Source organism: Ranitomeya variabilis, chromosome 3, assembly GCF_051348905.1.
Source record: "Ranitomeya variabilis isolate aRanVar5 chromosome 3, aRanVar5.hap1, whole genome shotgun sequence".
NCBI classification, from domain to species: Eukaryota; Metazoa; Chordata; class Amphibia; order Anura; family Dendrobatidae; genus Ranitomeya; species Ranitomeya variabilis.
In genome coordinates, this window is record NC_135234.1 from 28,486,344 (window position 1) to 28,510,674 (window position 24,331).

Consider the following 24,331-nt stretch of genomic DNA (forward strand, 5'->3'; position numbering starts at 1 on the left):
AGCTCCCTTCAGCCATGACTGCAGGTGGTGAATGTAACAAGCTCCTGAGCTCCCTTCGGCCATGACTGCAGGTAGTGAATGTAACAAGCTCCTGAGCTCTGTTCAGCCAGGACTGCAGGTGGTGAATGTAAGAAGCTCCTGAGCTCCCTTCAGCCATGACTGCAGGTGGTGAATGTAGCAAGCTCCTGAGCTCCCTTCGGCCATGACTGCAGGTGGTGAATGTAACAAGCTCCTGAGCTCCCTTCGGCCATGACTGCAGGTGGTGAATGTAACAAGCTCCTGAGCTCCCTTCGGCCATGACTGCAGGTGGTGAATGTAACAAGCTCCTGAGCTCCCTTCGGCCATGACTGCAGGTGGTGAATGTAACAAGCTCCTGAGCTCCCTTCGGCCATGACTGCAGGTGGTGAATGTAACAAGCTCCTGAGCTCCCTTCAGCCAGGACTGCAGGTGGTGAATGTAAGAAGCTCCTGAGCTCCCTTCAGCCATGACTGCAGGTGGTGAATTTAGCAAGCTCCTGAGCTCCCTTCAGCCATGACTGCAGGTGGTGAATGTAACAAGCTCCTGAGCTCCCTTCAGCCATGACTGCAGGTGGTGAATGTAAGAAGCTCCTGAGCTCCCTTCAGCCATGACTGCAGGTGGTGAATGTAACAAGCTCCTGAGCTCCATCCAGTGGTGACTGCAGGTAGTGAGTGTAACAAGCTCCTGAGCTCCATCCAGCAGTGATTGCAGGTAGTGAATGCAACAAGCTCATGAGCTCCCTCCTGTGGGGACATCAGATAGTGATACAACTCTATCAACTGAAAAATAAACAAGTCATGGCTCTGAGATTTTTTTGCAAGGTTTTTTTTTAAGTAGTAAAAAAAATGATATACATTTGGTGTCACCATAACCAGTACTAACCCGTAGAGCATAATGACCAGGTCATTCTTACTACACAGTAAATGCCAGAAAGCAATCACTCACCCCCCCCCCCCCCTACAAAAAAGGCACATTTGCAGGGTTTTTATTACTCAACTCCAAACAGGTATCGCTGGGGCTCCTAGTTCCCTGCTCAGGCATTTCTAGCACTTTTATCAACATTAAAATTAAAAGAGACGCTGCCATCGACACGAGTGTCGCTGTTTTGGTTACAAAAATAAATACATTTTGAACATATTTTTTCAGATATTGTTTTTAGTGCATGAAGAAGACCCATACATCTCTGCAGAACATCGCACAGCAAAAAAAAAAAACCCTATAGCCCCAGCCCTGTACAAGGTAGCCCATCAGTATCAGAACCATGTCACCTCATTGTTGCATCTTCTTATTTCAGAACTTGGCGAAATAAAAAACGTAACCACATCACAACCATTACTGGAGCTGGACGGACTGGAGAAATACACAAACTACAGTATCCAGGTGCTGGCGTTCACCCGGGCAGGTGATGGCGTCCGCAGCGAGCAGATATTTGTCAGAACCAAAGAGGATGGTAAGAGTTGCCCAAAGATTGTGCCGTCTGTGCATAAGGTCTCAGCCCGCTGAGAAGGACACAGCAATTAGGGTGTACCAGCCTGCAGCCATTAAACTTTTCATAGAGTCTCTTTCAGTCGTCTGTGATCAATGGTCTGATCTCCTATCGCAATGCACGGGCGGACCGCGCTTCTCCGAACGAGTGCGACAGCCGCATAGAAACCTATGAAGCTGTCCCGCTCAGGCCAGGAGACACACGGTCAGATATGAGATCGGACCGATGATCACGGACATCTGAAAGTTATCCTTATGGGATATGATTTTTTTTGCGCACCCCTAGATAAGTCAAGTCTCATCCGTAACACCAAATAGAATAGTGCAGGTTGCAATTTTTTTACTTTTTTTTTTTTAAATGCTCATCTGAATAGCCCCATTAAATAACAGCGGTCTTAGTGCTGTCCGTGCGATGTCAGTTTTGTTGCAGACAGCACTCGTACTGCAAATAAAGTCATGTGAACTTTGCTTCAGGGTGGTCTGGCGACCATTCACTAGACGGAAGCCAAATGTGTATTCTTTTGGTCTCCATATAACTGCTATGCAACTGCTTTAACTGTAAGACACTCCCTGCTATTTGTTTTCAGGTAATTTTATGTAAGGAACATTACATTTATGAAGGGTATAAGTATACGAACACTCCAGAACTTGTTGGAGATTGTTGGAAATCACCAGCCCGTGTACTTCTTTTATTCTGTCTGGCTGTAATCTGAATCCCCAAAACTTCTAAATTGGTGTGAGGGTCCCTCTAACAAATGTTTGCTCCTATAATAGATTTCTGTACTTCTGTATTCCAATATAGTCTGCCTGTTGGCATACTAATGACACAAATGGAAGACCGGGCTGCCTTCACTAAGCCGTGGCTGCTATGAAACCTATTGTCAAAACTGATCAGCCTCCCTGAGCTCCCAGCAGTATAGCACCCAGGCATTCCGACAGCGATCACTATGGGAAGATAGCTGCATGTGTCTTTGTAGTAGGGCTTGCTCACATCTGCGTATAAATCTGGGGAGTGCAATGCGAGAATAAATCGCATTGATCTTGCACAAGTGTTATTCAGTGAGGCAGTGTTCATCTACAAGTTTTTCCTCAGCTGGAATTTGTAAAACGGCCGAGACTCACCAATGCAAGTCAATGGCTGTGAGAAAAAAATGGCATGGCATATGGACCATTCGTGCAGTCCGATTTTTACACACCCATCTCATAGGAAATGTGACATTTCATCAGCGAAGTGCAATAAACTCAGTCCGAACCATCAGTATAGAATAGATTTATAGATACAGTAGATATGTAGAATAGATAGATATATAGATTAGATAGACAGATGTCATGTAGAAATTTAATATCACAAACTCCCTACTAGAGATGAGCCACCTCCCTAGTGTTCGGGTTCGGTTCGTCGAACAGGGAGATGTTCGTCGAACTGTTCGACGAACCCCATTGAAACCAATTGCAGGCAAACACAAACACATGGAAAACACATAGAAAACACCTTAAGAGGTGTCCAAAAGCTGACAAACTGATCAGAAGACACAACAAACACATGGAAAAGTCACAACTACACATAGTCATGCGAAAAGAAAAGAGGTGGAGGAGTAAAAGGAGGAGGAGACACAGATATAGGCATGTCATGCCCTTCTAAAGGTAAGAAAGGCTGGAGTAAAAATCTAAACTCACTCTACCAACACCCAGACGTCTTGACAAAAACAACAACAAAAAAGAAATATCTTTAGGTAGAATGGCGGCGGGTCCATTCAGAACACTTTCCTTAGAAGACGTAGTGGTACCCCCGTTGGGAGTTGTGCCAAAAAAGGAACCCAATACATTCAGACTAATCCACCGTTTGTCATATCCAAGGGGCAGGTCAGTAAACGACAACATCGACGCGGAACCTCCTTTGACGAGGCAATCAGGCGGGTCAAGAAGTTGGGAAGGGGCACCCTAATGGCCAAAACAGACATTGAGGGGGCGTTCCGGTTACTACCTGTGCCTCCGAATAGTGTCCTCCCATTGGGCTGCTTCTGTGAAGGAGCATACTACATAGATCGCTGTTTTCCCATGGGGTCCTCCATATCCTGCTCACTATTTGAGGTGTTTAGTTGCTTCCTCGAATGGGTCGTCATGGACGTTTGTAAGGTGGCACATATTATCCATTACCTCGACGACTTCTTATGCCTGGGCCCAAAAGATTCGCCACAGTGTGAAAACACGCGGTAGTCCACCTGTGAGAAGGAGAGAGCTGAAGGGAGAGTGGACACCCCAGAGCCGAGGGGTTAGATTGAGAAAGGAAGAAGGCGGTGTAGCTTGCTTCATGGGTGGGGTACTCTGCTGAGTTGCACCAAATTCTACTAGGCCCAAAAGGATTTCCTGGGCCAAATGCCATTAAAAAATAGTAGTTAGCTAAACAGGCGGTGTAGCTCGCTTCATGGGTGGGGTACGCTGCTGAGTTGCACCAAATTCTACTAGGCCCAAAAGGATTTCCTGGGCCAGATGCCGTTACAAAATAGTAGTTAGGTAAACAGGTGGTGTAGCTCGCTTCATGGGTGAAGTACGCTGCTGAGTAGCACCAAATTCTACTAGGCCCAAAAGGATTTCCTGGGCTAGATGCCGTTACAAAATAGTAGTTAGGTAAACAGGCGGTGTAGCTTGCTTCACAGGCGGGCTACTCTGCTGACGTGCAGACAATGCTACTAGGCCCAAAACTATCAACTGGATTAGGTGCAGTGAAAATAGAGATACACAGGCGGTATAGTTTGTTTCACAGGCGAGCTACTCTGCTAACGTGCACACACTGCTACTAAGCCCAAAACCCCAAAACGATTTACTGGGTTAGATGCCGTAAAAATTGAGATACACAGGCGGTGTAGCTAGCTTCACAGGCGGGCTGCTCAGATGACTACCAGACAATGCTACTAGCCCAAAAGGATTGGCTGAGCTAGATTACACCAAATGCTGTGACTAACACTTGCACGGCACTGGCTCAGACCTGCCTGGCAAACAGTGCTATGAACTGCTGTAACCTACCCTGAAAAGGGCTGATATTACAACTAGTCCCAACTCCCGACTCCCTAAACCTATCTCTCAGAAAATTCGCTGGCAAAAAAAGACTCTTTGACTGTATAGCGCCCACAGCAGCAGCGGTGCCATCTAACACTAAGCTGCAGCAGTGAGGAAATGGTGACGACGGGGCAAATGGCTGGTTCTCATTGGGCAAGGAGTGACATGTGACATACACAGCCAATGACACATGCCTTGCTTGTCTGCATCACATGCACATTGCTGTGTGTGTGCGCACTGCTGATAGGCTGAGAGACTGCACCGCCCCTCTGTAAATGCGGGAAAGAAAAAAAAAAAGGAGATCGGCGTTATTTCAGCACAGATCTATCCCCCGCCCACTATACAGTGAAACAGTCCATTAACAATGATAAACAGTTTTAATGTGCAAATCAAACTAGGCTTTTGGTGAATGAACAGTTATCGAACGGAAACTCGAACAGCCGAATTTTAAGCAAATTGTTCGGGTTCGACGATCGACTCGAACACCGCCCAAAACAGCTCGAATTTGAAATTGGCGAACAGTTCGACTCGAACACCGCTCATCTCTATTCCCTACATATAATAAACTAGCACTGTTTAGTGCCTTTTATGTGGCACTAAAGGGTGATTAGCCTTATTTAGCCTATTAAATTAATACATTATATAAAAAAATGACATGGGGTCCCCATCCTTTTTTTTATAACAAGCTAAGGGAAAGCAGGCAGCTGTGAGCTGGAAAGGGGCCAATATCCATGGACCTTCCAGCCTAATAATATTAGCTCACAGCTGTCAGCTTAGCCATTACTAGTTATTAAAAATGAGGGACCCTAAAAAATGGCATGGTGTCCCCCTGATATTTAATAATCAGCAAAGGCTAATCAGACAGCTCTGGGCGGAAATTAATAGGCTGGGATGGTCCATGGATATTGGCCCCTTTCCAGATTGAGAATTTCAGCCCTCGTCGCCCCAGGAATGGCGCATCCATTTCCAATTGCCATGGTGTGTTGGCAGTTGGGATAATGGTTTTGAGGTTGATGTCAGCTGTGTAATGTCTGCTGACATCAAGCCCAGGGCTTAGTAATGGACACGCGTCTATCAGACACCCTCATCACTAACCCCACAGTCAAAAGAAGTAAAACACAAAAATACTTTATTTGCAATAATCACTCCCAGACAATTTCCCTCTTTCACACATTTATTTAAAATAAAATAACCCCCACCGGTCCTCCGTTACACAAATGGAGGTCCCATGATGATCCCCATCATCTTTGTCCAGAGGCTGTGACAAGCGGTGACATCAATAAGCTTACCGTAGTTCACAGCCCCCGTGTCTCACAGAGCAGCGCAAGAACCAGAATTATGACTGATAATGCACCAGGGCAATCGGGAAGAGCCAAGGCTGAAGACACACTAGCGATTGTAAAATCGGTCCGATTTTGTGCCTGCAAAATCGGACGAGTGTCATGTGTTTTTTAAGTGAGTGCAATCCGATGTTCCACTGATGCTGATGTTTATTTGAAGGGTAAATACCCATGGAGCTTCCCAAGCTGTTAATATCAACTCACAGGTGGGTGGTCAATCCTGAGGAAGAAGTGATTTTGTACTTCGAAACGCATCGAATAAACCACTACCTTTTCACTCATTATACCATCCACAAATATCCTTTCATTTGATAGCTGACAACTTTCTCACGGTCGCGGTTATAGGAGCAGACACTGCTCATTGTCTCTGCTGGATGACAGACTGTATGGTCGCATCATGCAACTATGCAGCCTGCCATCTAGATGCAGCAGAGCTAGACCCGTCGTGGGACAAATGGATTATTATCTTCTCAGCGGACATGTGAGGAATATTGTTGTTTGTTCTTGTAATTTTCTTGCAGGGGACAATGGCGTCACTGGAACGGGCGATGCTGTAAGTATGGTTTAATTAAGATTTATTAAAGGAGTCTGTGTCATTCTTTCAAATAAAGGACTTTATTCTCGGTGTCTCGTGTTTTTATACAATATGACTATGGGGTTAGTAATAGAGGGCATCTTATTGACGTCTCTCCATTACTAACCACTGGGTTTAATGTCACCTGACAATACAAAGGTGACATCAAACCCCCCCAACTATTAACACTGCATCAGAACAAGTTGGAAGAGCGAGACTAAGTGCCAGAATTGGCACATCTCATAGATGTGCCTGTCCTGGGGCAGCTGAGAGATGATGATTTTACCCTGGGGGCAATACCATACCCATTGCCCCTTCCTAGGCTTTTAATATCAGCCTGCAGCTGTCTGCCTAGCCTTTGGTGATTATTAATTATAGGGGGCCCTACATTATTATTTTTTTGGGTGGCCCCCCATCTTAATAGCCAGTAAAGGGTAAGTATACAGTTGTGAGCTGATATTAATACCCTGGGAAGCTCCATGGGTTTTACCCCCTTCCCAGGCTATAAACATCTGTCCCCAGCCGTCAGCTTTCCCTCTGCTGCCACAACATTTTTTTCAGAAAAATAATATTTTAATAATTAAATACATGTACAGTAAGCTGCTCATTCACTGTAGTAAATGTATGTGTCACTGACATCTCAATATCTATCTGTTCTATGTGTATATACTGTATGTAATCCATCTCTTCTATCCTGTCGGGTCCTGCTGTGATTTTTCTTTATGCGTCTGCTGAATTGCCGGCTTTTCAAAGGACATTGGTGTGTAAAAATCGTACTGCAGTTGCGTGGTCTGAGTGCTGAGCGATTTTTTTTTTTTCTCGCAATCATTGACTTCTAGTGTCGAATGCGATCTGATTTATCACTACAATCCCAGCATGCTGCAATTTTTTTTCAGTCCGATAGTGATCCGATCCGATCTGGAAAAAAAACGCAGATGAACACACAATGATAGAATAACATTGGTCCGAATGCAAACCGATTTTTAATCGCATTTCAATTGTCCAATTTCATTGTAAGTGAGAATGAGCCCTATGTGTCAGAATTGGCGCATCTAATGAATGTGCCATGTCTGGGGCAGCTGAGGGATGGTGTTATGAGGCTGGGAAGGGGCCATTATCCACAGACCTTCCCAGCCTATTAATATCAGCTCGCAGCTTTCTGATTATTAAAAATAGGCCGGACCACCCCCATCATTTTTTTTATTTATTTACTTAATAGCAAAATACATGTACAGTAAGCTACACACACCGCACTAATTATGTATCTCTCGGACATCTATCTATCTAATCTATCTATTATCTATGTATATATTATCTATCTGTCTATTATCTACCTTTAATCTATTTATTTATCTATTATCTACCTATTCTCGATCTATTATCTATCTATCTATCTATCATCTATCTATGTATCATCTATCTTTTATCTATTTGTCTATTATCTACCTATTCTCTATCTATCTATTATCTATCTATTATCTATCTATTATCTATCTGTTATCAATATATCTATCTATTATGTATCTATTATGTATCTGTCTATTATGTATCTATTATCTATCTATCTATTATCTATCTATTATGTATCTATCTATTATCTATCTGTCTATTATCTATCTATTATCTATCTATCTATCTATCTAGAAGAAAAAAATGGAACAGCACCATACAAATGAATTCAGGGTGCTTGAGAAAGGCTGGTCACAGCCGAAACGTTGCCACACCATATGGGCTAATAAAGTCAACTTTTTTCGTCATTTATTGGAGTGCTGCCTCCTTTTTTCTTTTTTATTATCTATCTATCTATCTATCTATCTATCTATATCTGTATATAAGATTACTTTATTAGTTTTTTAAACTAGCTTTAACCCCTTCATGACCGGATGTATTTTTGGTTTTTGTTTTTTTCTTCCCAGAGCCAAACCTTTTTAATTTTTTGGTCAAAGTGGCCATGTGAGGGCTTATTTTTTGCGGGATGAGTAGTACTTTTGAATGCCACCATTGATTTTTACAAATCATGTACTGGAAAATGGGAAAAAATTCCAAGTGCGGTGAAATTGCAAAAAAAAGTGCAATCCCACACTTGTTTTTTTTTAAAAGATGTTTTGGCATGTTCGCTAAATGCTAAAACTTACCTGCCACTATGATTCTCCAGGCCAATAAAAGTTCATAATCGCCAAACATGTCTAGGTTCTTTTGTATTTAAGTGGTAAAAAAACAGGCACCATTTTCCAATACCTGTACTGTCTGTCTCCATTTTTCGTGATCTGGGGTTGGCTGAGGGCTTTTTTTTTGCTTGAGGAGCTGAACATTTTTATTATATCATTTTGGTGCAGATACGATCTTTTGATCGCCTGTTATTGCATTTTATTTCAATGTAGCGGTCACCAAAAAAACGTAATTCTGGCATTTTGAATTTTTTTCCGTTATGCCATTTAGTGATCGGGTTAATTCTTTTTTATATTGATAGATCCGGCGATTCTGAACGCGGCGATACCAAATATGTGTATATTTGATTTTCTTTTTATTGTTTTATTTTGAACGGGGCGAAAGGGGGGTGATTTGCACCCTTTTTTTTTTACTTTTTTCATTCTTCAATAGCCTCCATAGGAGACTAGAAGCTGCAGTTGTCTGATCGGCTCTGCTACACATGATGATCAGATCACCTGTAAGTAGTAGAAATGCTCCCTTGCTATGAGTATCGTCCACCAGGCGGCGCTCATAGCAATGACAACCATAGAGGCCTGCTTCAGACCTCTGGTTGTCATGCCGACCCATCGGTGACCCGCGGTCGCCGACGGACGGGATTTCTGACGCGCTTCTGGTAAGCGCGAGTTAAATGCCGCTGTCAGAGACTGACAGCGGCATTTAACAGGATAACAGCCGCGGGTGGATCGCGATTCCACCCGTGGCTGTTATAGGCACACAAAACAGCTGACAAGTGTCTGGAAAGATTTGAGCTCAGCGTCGGAGCCCACATCAGAGGGAGGGAGTCCCATGTACTATTACGCCCAACGTCGGAAAGGCGTTAAATTATGAAATGACATAGAGAATTACTGTATGTAAAAGATTATGTTAAATATGGATTGCATACCCATATCATACAGATGCTTGGTGAGAAAATTCGCATTGTACTCACATGACACTCGTCCTACTTTTCTGGATCAACATCAGGCTGGTTTCTTATGTGCCGGTGTGACTCCAGCCTTAATCTCTATGACCTGCCTTGGAGCGGTATGAGAATGTCTGCAGTGAGCTCCCCCTGGTGGCGACTCACAGAGTAGGTGATAACGTGCTGGTGGTCCAACATCACAAATACTGAAATGCCTCGTTAGAATGGAGCGGTGGCCACTCATGTCTATGGGACTGCCATAGATAGCCGAGCATAGTCCCATAGATAATGAAGGTATGATAGTGTGTGTGCAACCACTAGTCCTTTCCAACTTGACATCTGCAAACCCCATTCTGGGAATTGGTGTGGGTTGCAGTGATAAGAAAGTATAGGGAATACCTGCTGAGTTTCAACAACCCCTTTAATTTTATGGTTGTGTGAAGATCTAGTTTTAGCATGTAAAAACAAAACAAAGGAAATAATGTCATCCTGTTGGACTCGCGACAATACAAGCTGTGACCACCAGAGGGCACCAGTGTGACATCCTGCATATCAGGCTCCGCTCTATGGCTTCTGCTGCCCTCAGTCATGGAAGACGCGCCACTACAAAACTTTTTACTACCTCCACATTTATATGATAGTTACGCTGCAGAAAAAAAACAATTAACATTTTTCTCACCCGTCACAGAAAAACGTGCGCCTTTTTTATGTTACTACCTCACTAAACGTCATCCTGACTCCTTTATTTCTCCATTCCAGTTCCAGGTCCCACAGCTGGAGTTAAAGCTGCCGCCGCCTCCGCCTCCATCGTCTATGTCTCCTGGCTCCCTCCTCTGAAGCTGAATGGCATTATCCGCAAGTACACCGTGTTCTGCTCACATCCGTACCCCACGGTAAGAGACCACCCACTGACTGCTGCTCCTTATATACACCCCGCTGCTCCTTATATACACCCCGCTGCTCCTTATATACACCCCGCTGCTCCTTATATACACCCCGCTGCTCCTTATATACACCCCGCTGCTCCTTATATACACCCCGCTGCTCCTTATATACACCCCGCTGCACCTCTACGATTTATAGATATCGACCTACTGCTTGTCGCCCAATATTCCGTATCTGTGTGTGTGTACAGATATGATGCGTTGCTGACCGCATAGAGCACTGGGAAAATTACCCGGATCAGGGTCAAAGGAAAAAGGTAAATGCCTCAAACTGAGAATTGGGCTGATTGTCTAGGGAAGCGCATTCTAAAAAAACCGGTGCAGCATAAGAGAAGTCCTGGAAATTTACAGCAGACCCATAGTTGCACATTGACCTCAAACAGCTCCATCTACGGAGAAATACAAATAGGGCGGATTTTCAGAAAATGGCGAAACCAGCCAAAAATTATTATTTCTTTTTTACAGAGATTATAGTTTTGTAAAGTCTCGAAAATAATGAAACAACCATACAAGTTCTGTATCACTGTAGTCGCAGTGACATGGAGAATCTTGTGATCAGGTCATTAACACTTCACTATGAACGCCATAAAAACAAACATTTTTTTTTTAACTATTTCACCACATTTCATATTTTCTTTCCCGCTTTTCAGTACATCACATGGTGAAATTAATGGTGTCCTTCAAAACTTCAACTTGTACCACAAAAAAAAAACAAGCCCCAATACGAAGATCTCAATGTTAAAATTAAAAAGTTATCGCTCTTGGAAGAAAAGGAGGAAAAGAATGAAATCGCACAAAAAAAAAAATAAAAAAATAAAATATGGGGTTTAAATAAATTTGACGTGCTGGTTGTCAGGGGGAGTTTCCAGAATTTCTGGTATTTCACATCACCTATTTAAGGGGATGGATGTCCTTGTGATCTTCATATCGGTTCTTCTTTTTGATTAATAGTGAGGGTCCGGAGTAAGAGACCCTCGTTATCATGTGTCCTAATAGTGACCAAAAATACCGGGACTGCAAAATAATGCGTAGAATATTCTGTAGAAATCCCTAACATTCTTTCATCTGTCAGCAGATGGCGCTGTGGTTCTTTTTTTTGTTCTTTTGTTCTCTTAATTCTTTTTTTTTTTGCCCCCTTTCCTGTAAACACTTCACACCTACGCAACCAGGCATTTGTCTCCTATAATTCTTTCTATGCAATTACATTGCACAGAACATCAGCGCCTATTTATACACATCAGTGTGTTCTTAGAGGGGAAGCGGGACGTAGTCACCTTGCAAATCTGGCAATTCAAAAACGATGGAACAATTATTAATTAGGCTGCCGTTAATTGCTGCAGAGATTGGTGCTGTCATATGCCAAGAGGACGCACACAGTGTGCTATCAGGGGGTATTAGGTACATTTGGAAAATCTTCACGCACCCTATTTTTTCAAGCTATAAAACACACTCTGGTTAAAAAAAATAATAATAATCTTTTAGACTAGATTAACGTTTCCTGGTGGTCTAGGGTACTACATGGGTAGTTCTGGGGTAGTGCCACCACCATCGGTGGTCTAGGGTGGAAGAATCTGTTCATATTTAATTTCCTAGAGTTCTAGAATATTGCATTTTTTCTTGGTGGTTTAGGGTATAAGAGTGGGTTACAATTTATGCCCTGGTGTCCTAGAGTAAAAGAAGTGGTTAATACCCGAGGGACAGGAATCATCTGATGCATATACTGTATTTTTTGGACTATAAAAGGTTCAGATATAAAAAAAAAATTCCTGGATGTCCAGGGTATCTCTTTCTTGTTGATCTACGGTAAAAGAGGGGAGCTGAATTTATTCCCTGGTGGTCTAGAGTCAAAGAGAAGAAATACCCGATGGGCAGGAAAAAATGACTACCAGATAATACATGCAATACATTTTTTAACTGTAACACAAACAGATTCAGATAAAAGAAAATGAGAAAATAATTAGAATATTTTCGTTTTCTCGACCTTTCTAATGGTCTACAGTACGACCGGGGTTAATAACACTGGTTCAGGGGTAGTTTACCCTTTAGTAATGGTTTTCGATAGCATTATGGGTTCATACTTAATTTCCTGTTGGTTTAGGGTAATTGTTTCTTTTTTTGGTGGTCTTTAGTAGAATAGTGAGTCATAAATTATTCCCTGGTGGTCTTGAGTAAAATTGGAGGATAATGCCAGGTGGGCAGGAACAAATGCACTCACCATATTCTTTGGACTATAATACAAACCCAGGTGCAGACAATAGAAACATTGTTTAAATTATTCTACTTTTTTTCTTAACTGCCCTGGTGGTCAAGGGGTGCTACAGGGGCTAATATCACTAGTTCTGGGGTAGTGTCCACTTCGGGACTGGTCTGGGGTAGAATTATGGGTTGATATTTAATTTACTGTTGGTTTATGGTAATTCTTACTTTCTTAGTAGTAGTAATGATCACCAGATGATAATAATAATAATAATCTTTATTTTTATATAGCGCTAACATATTCCGCAGCGCTTTACAGTTTGATGCAGGTGTATCCTATTTTTTGTCCTATAAGGCTCCTTTCACACATCAAGTTTTTGCCGTCAGGCTTAATCCAGCAAATTTGGAAAAAAACGGATTCGGCAAAAGTTTTTTCTCATAGACTTGTATTAGCGACGGATTGCCTCACGTTTCATCCGTTTTTCGCCGAATTCGTCAAAAACGTTTTTTCCGGCGGCCGGAGAAAATGGGCATAATAACGTTTTTTTTGGGAAGCCTATAGAGCCGGGTCTGTCAAATCTGTCTCCCCCTCCCCAGAAACAAACCCCTAGGATCCAATGCCGTATCAGCTAGTCGGATCCAGCGAAAATACGGATCCGTTGTATCAGTTTTTCACAAATTGCAACGGATCCGTTTTTTTCAAACTTCGCCGGATTCAGCCTGACGGAAAAACTTTATGTGTGAAAGCAGCCTAAAACACACAGGTTCAATTAACAGAAAATAAGAAAAATGAAATATATTTCAGACTACATAAAAATTTTCTGGTGGTCTAGGATATTGGTTCAGTTAATTTTACTAGTTTTGGTGTCTGAATAGTACCCTTTCTTTGATGGTCTATGGAAGGAAACTTGATTCATATTTGATTTCTTTATGGTCTAGGGAGATGCCCCATTTCTTGGTGGTCTGGGATGATAACCCATTTCTTGGTGGTCTAGGGTAATGCGCAATTTCTTGGTGATCTAAGGTGATGCCCCATTTCTTGGTGATCTAAGGTGATGCCACCTTTCTTGGTGGTCTAGGTTGATGGCCCATTTCTTGGTGGTCTAGAGTAATGCCCCATTTCTTGGTAGTCTAGGGTAATGCCCCATTTCCTGGTGGTCTGGGGTGATGCCCCATGTTTTGGTGTTCTAGGGTAATGCCCCATTTCTTGGTGGTCTGCGGTGATGCCCCATCTCTTGGTGGTCTAGGGTGATGCCCCATTTCTTGGTGGTCTGGGGTGATGCCCCATGTTTTGGTGTTCTAGGGAAATGCTCCTTTCCTTGGTGGTCTAGGATGACGCCCCATTTCTTGGTTGTCTAGGGTGATGCCCCATTTCCTGGTGGTCTGGGGTGATGCCCCATGTTTTGGTGTTCTAGGGAAATGCTCCTTTCCTTGGTTGTCTAGGATGACGCCCCATTTCTTGGTTGTCTAGGGTGATGCCCCATTTCCTGGTGGTCTGGGGTGATGCCCCATGTTTTGGTGTTCTAGGGAAATGCTCCTTTCCTTGGTGGTCTAGGATGACGCCCCATTTCTTGGTTGTCTAGGGTAATGCCCCTTTCCTTGGTGGTCTAGTGTGATCTTCTATTTCTTGATGGTCTAGGGTGATGCACCATTAATTGGTGATCTAGTGTGATGTCCCATTTCTTGGTGATCTAGTGTGATGTCCCATTTCTTGGTGATCTAGTGTGATGTCCCATTTCTTGGTGGTCTAGTGTGATGTCCCATTTTTTGATGGTCTAGGGTGATGTTCCATTTCTTGGTGATCTACACCGTGTTCCAAATTATTATGCAAATTGGATTTAAGTGTCATAAAGATTTAATTGTTTTGTTTTTCAAACAAACTCGTGGATGGTATTGTGTCTCAGGGCTCAATGGATCACTGAAATCAATCTTAAACACATGTGATAATTAGTTTTCCAGGTGATTCTAATTAAAGGAAAACTACTTAAAAATGATGTTCCATATTATTAAGCAGGTCACAGTTTTCAAATAACATGGGAAAGAAAAAGGATCTCTCTGCTGCCGAAAAGCATCAAATAGTGCAATGCCTTGGTCAAGGGATGGAAACATTAGATATTTCCCGAAAACTTAAGCGTGATCATCGTACTGTTAAGAGATTTGAGGCTGAATCTGAGCACAGACGTGTTCGTGCTGATAAAGGCATAATGAGGAAGATTTCTGCCATCCAAATTCATTGGATTAAGAGAGCAGCTGCCAAAATACCATTACAAAGCAGCAAACAGATATTTGAAGCTGCCGGTGCCTCTGGAGTCCCTCGAACCTCAAGGTGTAGGATCCTTCAAAGCCTTGCTGTGGTGCATAAACCTCCTATTCGGCCACCCTTAAACAGTGTTCACAAGCAGAAACGGTTGCAGTGGGCCCAGACATACATGACGACTAATTTACATCAACAGTCTTGATGAGTGTCGAGCAACCCTGGATGGTCCAGATGGATGGTTGGTGGATGGCCACCATGTCCCAACAAGGCTGTGTGATGTCAGCAAGGAGGTGGTGGAGTCATGTTTTGAGCCAGAATCATGGGGAACCAGCTGGTAGGGCCCTTTACGGTTTCTGAAGGTGTGAAAATGACCTCTGCAAAGTATATAGAGTTTCTGATTGACAACTTTCTTCCATGGTCTAAAAAGCAGAAACGTGCCTTCAGGAGCAAAATCATCTTCATGCTGACAATGCCCCATCTCATGCTGCAAAGAATACCTCTGAGTCATTGGCTGCTATGGGCATAAAAGGAGATAACTTATGGTGTGGCCACCATCTTCCCCTGTCCTCAACCCTATAGAGAACCTTTGGAGAATCATCAAGCAAAAGATCTATGAGGGTGGGAGGCAGATCACATCAAAACAGCAGCTCTGGGAGGCTATTCTGACTTCATGCAAAGAAATACAAGCAGAAACTCTCCGAAACCTCTCAAGTTCAATGGATGCAAGAATTGGGAAGGTGATATCAAAGAAGGGCTCCTATGTTAACATGTAACTTGGCCTGTTAGGATGTTATGGAGTTAAATAGCTTTTTTGTTCAGTGAATGTGACCTCCTAATACTGCAAATTCCACAAATGAGCATTTTCATGTCTTTAAAACATATCAAATGTTTAGAAATTCTACTGTGCCTAATAATTTGGAAAAGTGCATTTTGCGTTTTAATTCATTTTGGAGACTATACTGTTATCATTGGGAGGTTTCTTCAATAAAATTTAATGTATACTCTAAAGGGTGATGACTAGGGTTGAGCGACCTTGACTTTTTTAGGGTCGAGTCATGTTTCGCGGAACCCGACTGTTGGAAAAGTCGAGTCGGGCGAAATCGGCCGATTACTGCGCAAAGTCGAGGATCGGCCGGAACACGAAACCCTATGCACGTCAATGGGTATTTTTTATTTATTTATTTTTTCTCTCTCTCTCTCTCTTTTTCTCCCTCTCTCTCTCTCTCTTTCTCTCTCTCTCTCTCTCTCGTCTCTCTCTTTCTCTCTCCTCCGTCCCAGCACAGAGAATTTCGTTTTACACATTCCAAATTGCTACTGCGCACAAGCGATAAAATGATGATAGGCGTGCACGCCCTAACCCCTATGTCATCATTCTGCCCACGCTCCTTCATTGGCTGAAAAAATGGCGCTAAACGCGTCATACGAAACGCGACTTTGGCGCCAAGATCGCGTACCGCATGGCCGACCCCACACAGGGATCGGGTCGGGTTTCATGAGACGCCGACTTTACCAAAAGTCGGCGACTTATGAAAATGAACGATCCGTTTCACTCAACCCTAGTGATGACTTTTATTAGACTGACTGTCATTTGCACCGACCATTTAGGAAAATCCGAGAAAATATCATTTGCATAATAATTTGGAACATGGTGTAGTGTGCCCCATTTCTTGATGATCTAGGGTAATGCCCCATTTCTTGGTGGTCTGGGGTGAAGCCCCATTTCTTGGTAGTCTAGGGTAATGTCCCATTTCTTGGTAGTCTAGTGTGATGACCCATTTCTTGGTGGTCTATGGTGATGGCACCATTTCTTGGTGGTCTAGGGTGATGCCCAAATTTCTTGCTGGTCTAGGGTGATGCCCCATTTCTTGATGGTCTAGTGTGATGCCCCATTTTTTAGTGGTCAAGGGTGACGCTCCATTTCTTGGTGGTCTAGGGTGAGGCCCCATTTCTTGATGGTCTAGGTTAATGCCCCATTACTTGGTGTTCTAGGGTGATGCCACCATTTTTTATGGTCTAGTGTGATGCCCAATTTCTTGGTAGTTTAGCCCAGTTTCTTGGTTATAAAGGGTGATGCTCCATTTCTTGGTGGTCTAGTGTGATGCCCCATTTTTTAGTGGTCTAGGTTAATGCCCCATTACTTGGTGTTCTAGGGTGATGCCACCATTTCTTTATGGTCTAGTGTGATGCCCAATTTCTTGGTAGTTTAGGGTGATGCTCAGCTTCTTGGTGGTAAAGGGTGATGCACCATTTTTGGTGGTCTAGGGTGATGGCCCATTTTAAACTAGGTTAGGGTAAAGCCACCATTTCTTTATGGTCTAGTGTGATGCCGAATTTCTTGATGGTCAAGGGTAATGCTCCATTTCTTGGTGGCCTAGGGTGATCTCTCATTTCTTGTTTGTTTAAATGCTCCATTTCTTGGTGATCTAGGATGATACCCCATTTCTTGGTGAACTAGAGAAGGAGAATGGGTTCATATTTGATCTCCTAGTGGTCTGAGGGGGGAGACTCCATTTGTTGAGGGTCTAGGGAAAAATAAAAGGTCATCATTTGGTCTTTGGTGGTCTACATTAAGAAAGGGGGTTAATACCTGGTAGTCTACTGTAAAAGAAGAGGTTCATATTCTATTTCCTGAAGGTAAAGGTACAAGACGAGTATTTGATTTCTGGTGTCCTAGGGTAAAATCAGAGTTGATATAGGATTCCCTGATGGTCAAGAGGTGGATAATACCTGGTGGTCCATGATTTTCTCACTGTTGACCAGTCCTAATCTTCTTACCATCCTGATCATACAGATTAATGGCAGATGAGAGGAGCTCTGTGATCAGCTGTATGGTTCGGTAGCTCTCCAGTGAATGCCATCAGCAGTTACTTATTGCCAAGGTCACATGGTGTCATTATGGACATCATCATGTTGTGGTGATAACGATGGAGCACCAAGGGATGGCAGAGACCCCCTATAGGATATTACAACCGTCTTATAGTTTTCCTGTATAGGTGGGGTGGGGTTTTAAATTTCAGAACTGTCCTTTTAAGACTGCAATTGAATCAAATCATGAGACTTTTTTCTCCATTTGATACAATTACCATTTCAATTCTTTTTTTTTTTTTTTTTTTAATTTAAGAACTTTTCTGCTCAGCATCTTATACTTAAAATGCAGGACCGCTCCCAAAAATGTGTTTATTTTGATCCCTCATTTCCTGAACATCTGTGTTTCTCGAGCTCGGCTTCATTAATTATCCTCGGTGTTGGGAAAATAGATAAATTCTACACAAAACAAAGTAGGCGTAAATATTCACCAGATCGGAGGAAACACAGAGACTCGCACCCTCCTGCAGCCGGTACAGGTTAGAAGTGGATTCCCCCCATAAGCTGAACAGACTATAGGAGAACATTAACATCCCCCATAATCGGCCTACATTTATCACACCGTTGGGGTCATCCTATAGAGACTACTAATCTGCGGTCTAGTTACTGGAGGGGCTGAGGTCCGGGCTCTGTGCGACCATTCATGTTCTTCCCATCGTGTATATATGGAGCTTGTGCACTGGGCACAGTCATGGGGAACAGAAATAATAATAATAATAATATTTATATAGTGCCCACATATTCCGCAGCACTTTACAATTAAGCGGAAAAGGGTCTTCCCAAAACTGTTCCCACAAAGCTGGAAGCTACTATTGTCCTTAATGTCTAAAAGACTGAATAATTAGGATTTTCCTTCTCTGGAACTAAGGGCCGCTGCCACCCCTGATAACAGCCCATATCATTATCCTCCTCCACCATCAGTACAGTGGGCACGATGCAGTCAGGGGGTAACATTCTCCTGCAATCACCAAACCCAGACTCATCCTGCAGATGCAGATGGAGAAGTGTGATCCATCACTGCACAGAACATGTTTCCTCCATTGTCCACTGGTGGCGGCTTTACACCACTCCATCCGACTCTTAGCATTGTACTTGGTGATGTACGGCTGCATGCAGCTGCTCGGCCATGAAGCTCCCGGAGGGGGCGCAGTTTGTGCTGATGTTACTAGAGGAGCTCTGGACTCTCGGTGGTCAGCAAAGCGGTGGTGACTTTTCTGTTCTTTTCTCTTCAGCACTTGGCCCCCCCCCGCTCTGTAACGTTACGGGGTCTCCACTTTGTGGCTGAGTTGCTGCCGTTCCTTCCACTTCTCAATAATAGCACTCACAGGTAATGGGGGAAGATTCTTAAGTAGGAAATGTCATGAACGGACTTGTTACCCCGGTGGCTCTTATTATAGGACTGCGCTGGTATCCGGGAGCTCTGCACCCGCCGGCCGTTCTGTCACATGGTAGTAAAGGCAGACGGCACAGCTGGGGGGCGAGGGGCCAGAGGTTATACACCAGGGGTAAAGGGCTGTATGTTTTCCCCCCCCCCTTTGTTATACACCGGGGGGCGAGGGGCCAGAGGTTATACACCAGGGGTAAAGGGCTGTATGTTTTCCCCCCCCCTTTGTTATACACCGGGGGGCGAGGGGCCAGAGGTTATACACTGGGGTGGGGGGCAGAAGTTATTCACCCAGGGGTCAATGGAGCTCAACGTTATGGAATGGGCATTGGTCCCGGATGTTATACGTCAGGGGGCCAGAAGTGATACGTCAGGGGGCCAGAAGTGATACACCAGAGGCGTGGGGCCAAAGGTAATACACCGGGGGGGACGAGGCACTGGAGGTTATACACCAGGGTCTGGATGTTATACATTGGGGGGCAATGGGGCCGGATGTTATACATCGGGGGCAGGATGTTATATGCCGGTGGGCGGGGGGCGAATGATATACACTGGGGGCGGGGGGGCCGGGGGGCCGGATGTTATATGCCGGTGGGCCGAATGTTATACATTGGGGACGGGGGGGACGGATGTTATATGCTGGTGGGCGAATGTTATACACTGGGGGCCGGATGTTATATGCCGGTGGGCGAATGTTATATAGTGGGGGCGGGGGGCCAGATTGTTATATGCCGGTGGGTGAATGTTATACACTGGGGGCGGGGGGCCGGATGTTATACACCAGTGGGTGAATGTTATACACTGGGGGCGGGGGGCCGGATGTTATACGGCGGTGGGCGAATGTTATACACTGGGGGCCAGATGTTATATGCCGGTGAGCGAATGTTATACACTGGCGGAGGGGGGCCGGATGTTATACGCCGGTGGGCGAATGTTATACACTGGGGGCGGGGGGCCGGATGTTATACGCCGGTGGGCCGAATGTTATACATTGGGGACGGCGGGGACGGATGTTATATGCCGGTGAGCGAATGTTATACACTGGGGGCCGGATGTTATATGCCGGTGGGCGAATGTTATATAGTGGGGGCGGGGGGCCAGATTGTTATATGCCGGTGGGTGAATGTTATACACTAGGGGCCGGGTGTTATATGCCGGTGGGCAAATGTTATATACTGGGGGTGGGGGGGCCAGATGTTATATGCCGGTGGGCGAATGTTATATACTGGGGCGGAGGGCCGGATTGTTATATGCCGGTGGGCGAATGTTATACACCGGGGGCCAGATGTTATACGCCGGTGGGTGAATGTTATACACTGGGGGCGGGGGGCCAGATGTTATATGCCAGTGGGTGAATGTTATACACTGAGGGCGGGGGGCCGGATGTTATACGGCGGTGGGCGAATGTTATACACTGGGGGCCAGATGTTATATGCCGGTGGGCGAATGTTATACACTGGCGGAGGGGGGCCGGATGTTATACGCCGGTGGGCGAATGTTATACACTGGGGGCGGGGGGCCGGATGTTATACACCGGTGGGCGAATGTTATACACTGGGGGCGGGGGGCCGGATGTTATACGCCGGTGGGCCGAATGTTAAACACCCAGGCTCTGGGACTGAATGAGAAACCTGAAGTGAATGATTACAGTGCGTGTCCCAGTCCTTTGCTCCGTACAGTGTGTATTACACCCGGACTATGTAACTTCCCCTCCTCACAAGAACGCGACTTGTAGGGGTCAAAATGCCTTAAATAAATGGGATGTACAGAACTGGAAAACGACGACTACTTTCTGCAAAATATTAAATCCCTTCCTCACTCTTAGGTTGTGGGTGGTGTTGCCACTGAGCTCTTTCCACCACAATGGAGCTAATTTGCATTACCACAAACAACCTCTGGACAGGTGTGGCGCTGTTTCTGGTGATGTTCACTGTTGTTATAGACCTCACATATGGCCCCTGCTTGTTATAATTCATTTATCTCGCTATGTTTTGGAAAAAGACAAGAGTAGACGGTGTAGAGGAGAGACGTGGCTATCACAGAGCGGCTGGTGCATGGCTGTGTAGGATGTGAAGCCCGCGTGCCTCTCATCCCTCAGGCGCCAGCACTGCAGCACAGCTCAGTTTGCTTTATTCACATGTGCCTGCATGGAGGCTGGTGGGTGGAAGTGCGCTGACAACGGCAAAATCTCGCTCCTCCACGCTAGCCTTCTGTTTACTACCAACTACTATGTGCCAGACGTGGGATCTGCCATCTCTGCTTATTCTCAGTGTATGGAGTCATTTAGCCCTCAATTCATCATTCATTTTTGCACTTTTGGATTTTAGACATTTTTAGTTTTTGCAGTAAAGTCATAACGGCTTTTACACCATTTTTACTCCGGTCTTTTCAGTCCTCATCATTTATTTGGGTTTTTATTATCAGGATGTTTTTGGCTAATTCACCATTTATGACTTCTTGAAATTGAACATGATATTTGTGCAATGTTACTTTATTATTATTTTTGTTATTTATTTATATAGCACCATTGATTCCATGGTGCTGTACATGAGAAAGAGGTTACATACGAAATACAGATATCACTTACAGTAAACAAAACTAACAATGACAGACTGGTACAGAGGGGAGAGGACCCTGCCCTTGCGGGCTTACATTCTACAGGATGGTGGGGAAGGAGACAATAGGTTGAGGGTTGCAGGAGCTCCAATGGTGTTGAGGTGGCAGCGTCGTCATTGCAGGTTCTAAGCTTTCTTGAAGAGATGGGTTTTCAAGTTCCGTCTGAGAGATCTGAATGTGGGGAAGGGCTAATAATTGGTTGTGTTGGGGCACAGAATTCCAGAGGATGGGGGATATTCGAGAGAAGTCTTGGAGATGATTGGGTGAGGAGGGAATAAGTGTGGAGGAGAGAATGAGATCTTGGGAGGACCAGAGATTACATGAGGGAAGATATTATTGGGAAATTAGTTTGAAAATCTACAGGAAGACAGGTCATGGATGGCTTTGTAGGTCAGTGTTAGTAATTTGAACTGGATACGCTCAGGGAATGGGAGCCAATGAAGGGATTTGCAGAGGGGAGAAGTGGAGGAAAATCGAGGAGAGAGATGAATTAGTCGGGCAGCAGAGTTAAGGATGGACTGGAGAGTTGCGAGAGTGTTAGCGGGGAGGCCACAGAGGAGGATGTTGCAGTATTCTAGGCGGGAGATGATGAATTTTAGTAGATTATGGGTTGAGGAAAGGACGGATTCTGGAAATATTTTTGAGCTGGAGGCGACAGAAGGTGGCGAGAGCTTGTATGTGCGGTTTAAAGGACAGGGCGGAGTCAAAGGTTACTCCGAAGCAGCAGCGTGGTATCAGTTATTGTGAAAGATAGATCAGGTAGGGAAGATGAGTGAGATGGAGGAGAGATAATTAGTTCAGATTTGTCCACATTGAGCTTGAGGAAGCAAGAGGAGAAAAGGGAGGATATGGCTGATAGACACTTCGGGATTCTGGATAGCAAGAGGTGATGTCTGTCCCAGAGAGGTAGATCTGAGTGTCATCAGTATATAGGTGGTACTGGAATCCATGGGACTTTGAGTTGTCACAGGCCAAAGGTATAGATGGATAAGAGTAGGGGTCCTTGGACAGAACCTTGAGGGACTCCAACAGAGAGAGGGCGGGATGAGGAGGTAGTGTGGGAGTGGGAGACGCTGAATGTGCGGTAGGAAAAGTGATCCAGGATAGGGCAAAGTCTTTGACTCCAAAGGAAGAGAGGATCTGTAGTAGACGGTAGTGGCCAACTGTGTCAAAGGCAGAGGACAGGTCTAGAAGGAGGATTATAGAGTTAGCTTTAGCTGTAAGTCGTTAGTAATTTTGGTCAATGCAGTTTCAGTGGAATGGTGGAGACGGAAGCCAGATTGCAGATTGTCGTAGAGCGAGTTAGATGAGAGGTGGGGGGAAAGTTCGGCGTGGACGTGCTGTTCCAGGAGTTTGGAAGCAAATGGGAGCAGCAATATTGGGCAATAGCTGGATATAGCGGTTGGGTCTAGAGATGGCTTTTTAAGGGTAGGAGCGATTGTAGCTTGTTTGGAAGCAGAAGGGAAGGTGCCAGAAATTAGTGATAGGTTGAAGAGATAGGTTAGGGATTGGATGAGTGCGGTGGTGAGGTTGGGGAGGAGGTGGGATGGGATGGGGTCGAGTGCACAAGTTGTGAGGTGTGATTTGGAGAGGAGATGAGTACGGTACTTTAGTACTATAGTGTCAGACGTATGGTAAAAAGTTGAAGAATCATGTGAGACATTTTAACACCTCACAAGGCTTGCCGTATACCGGGAAAACCCTACAAGACCTGACGTACACTAGGAACACCCCACAAGACCTGCCAAATACCTGGAACACCCCAGAAGAACTGCTATATACAGGAAACCCCCCCCCACAAGACCTGCCGTTTACTGGGAACACCCCACAAGACCCAATGCAGACCGGGAACACCTCACAAGACCTGCCATGTACCGGGAACACCCCAGAAGAACTTCCATATACAGGAAACGCTCCACAAGACTTGCTGTATTTCGGGAACACACCACAAGACTCACCGTATACTGGAAACACCTCACAAGACCTGCCATGTACTGGGAACACCCCACAAGACCTGTTGTATACTGGGAACACACCACAAGACTTGCCGTATACTGGGAACATCCCACAAGACCTGCCGTGTACTGGGAGCACCCCACAAGGCCTGCCGTATACTGGGAACACCCCACAAGACCTCCCTTATACTGGGAACACCCCATGAGACCTGCCGCATACTGGAAACACCCCACAAGACCTGCTGTATACTGGCAACACCACACAAGACCTGCCATATACCGGGAGCACCCCACAAGGCCTGCCGTATACCGGGAACACCCAAGACCTGCCATATACCGGGAACACCCCACAAGACCTGCCTTATACCGGGAACACCCCACGAGACCTGCCGTGCACTGGGAACACCCCACAAGACCTGTTGTATACTGGGAACATCCCATAAGACCTGCCGTATCCCGGGAACAGAAGAAGAGCCACCTCATGCAGTGCAGGTGTTGGCTGTGTGGCTTAGCCAACATCTGAGGGTA

The 24,331-nt window shown here is 44.8% G+C and overlaps 1 protein-coding gene across 2 annotated transcripts in view; it reads left to right on the forward strand.

Annotated features, from left to right (window-relative positions):
* Nucleotides 1-24,331, forward strand: part of DSCAM (DS cell adhesion molecule) — a 518,766-nt gene that overhangs the window by 305,474 nt on the left and 188,961 nt on the right. For both annotated transcript variants that reach the window (XM_077293859.1, XM_077293860.1), the window contains exons 19-20: nt 1,313-1,468; nt 10,346-10,479. In XM_077293859.1, coding sequence (XP_077149974.1) covers nt 1,313-1,468; nt 10,346-10,479 — 290 coding nt within the window. The remainder of the gene's footprint in view (nt 1-1,312; nt 1,469-10,345; nt 10,480-24,331) is intronic.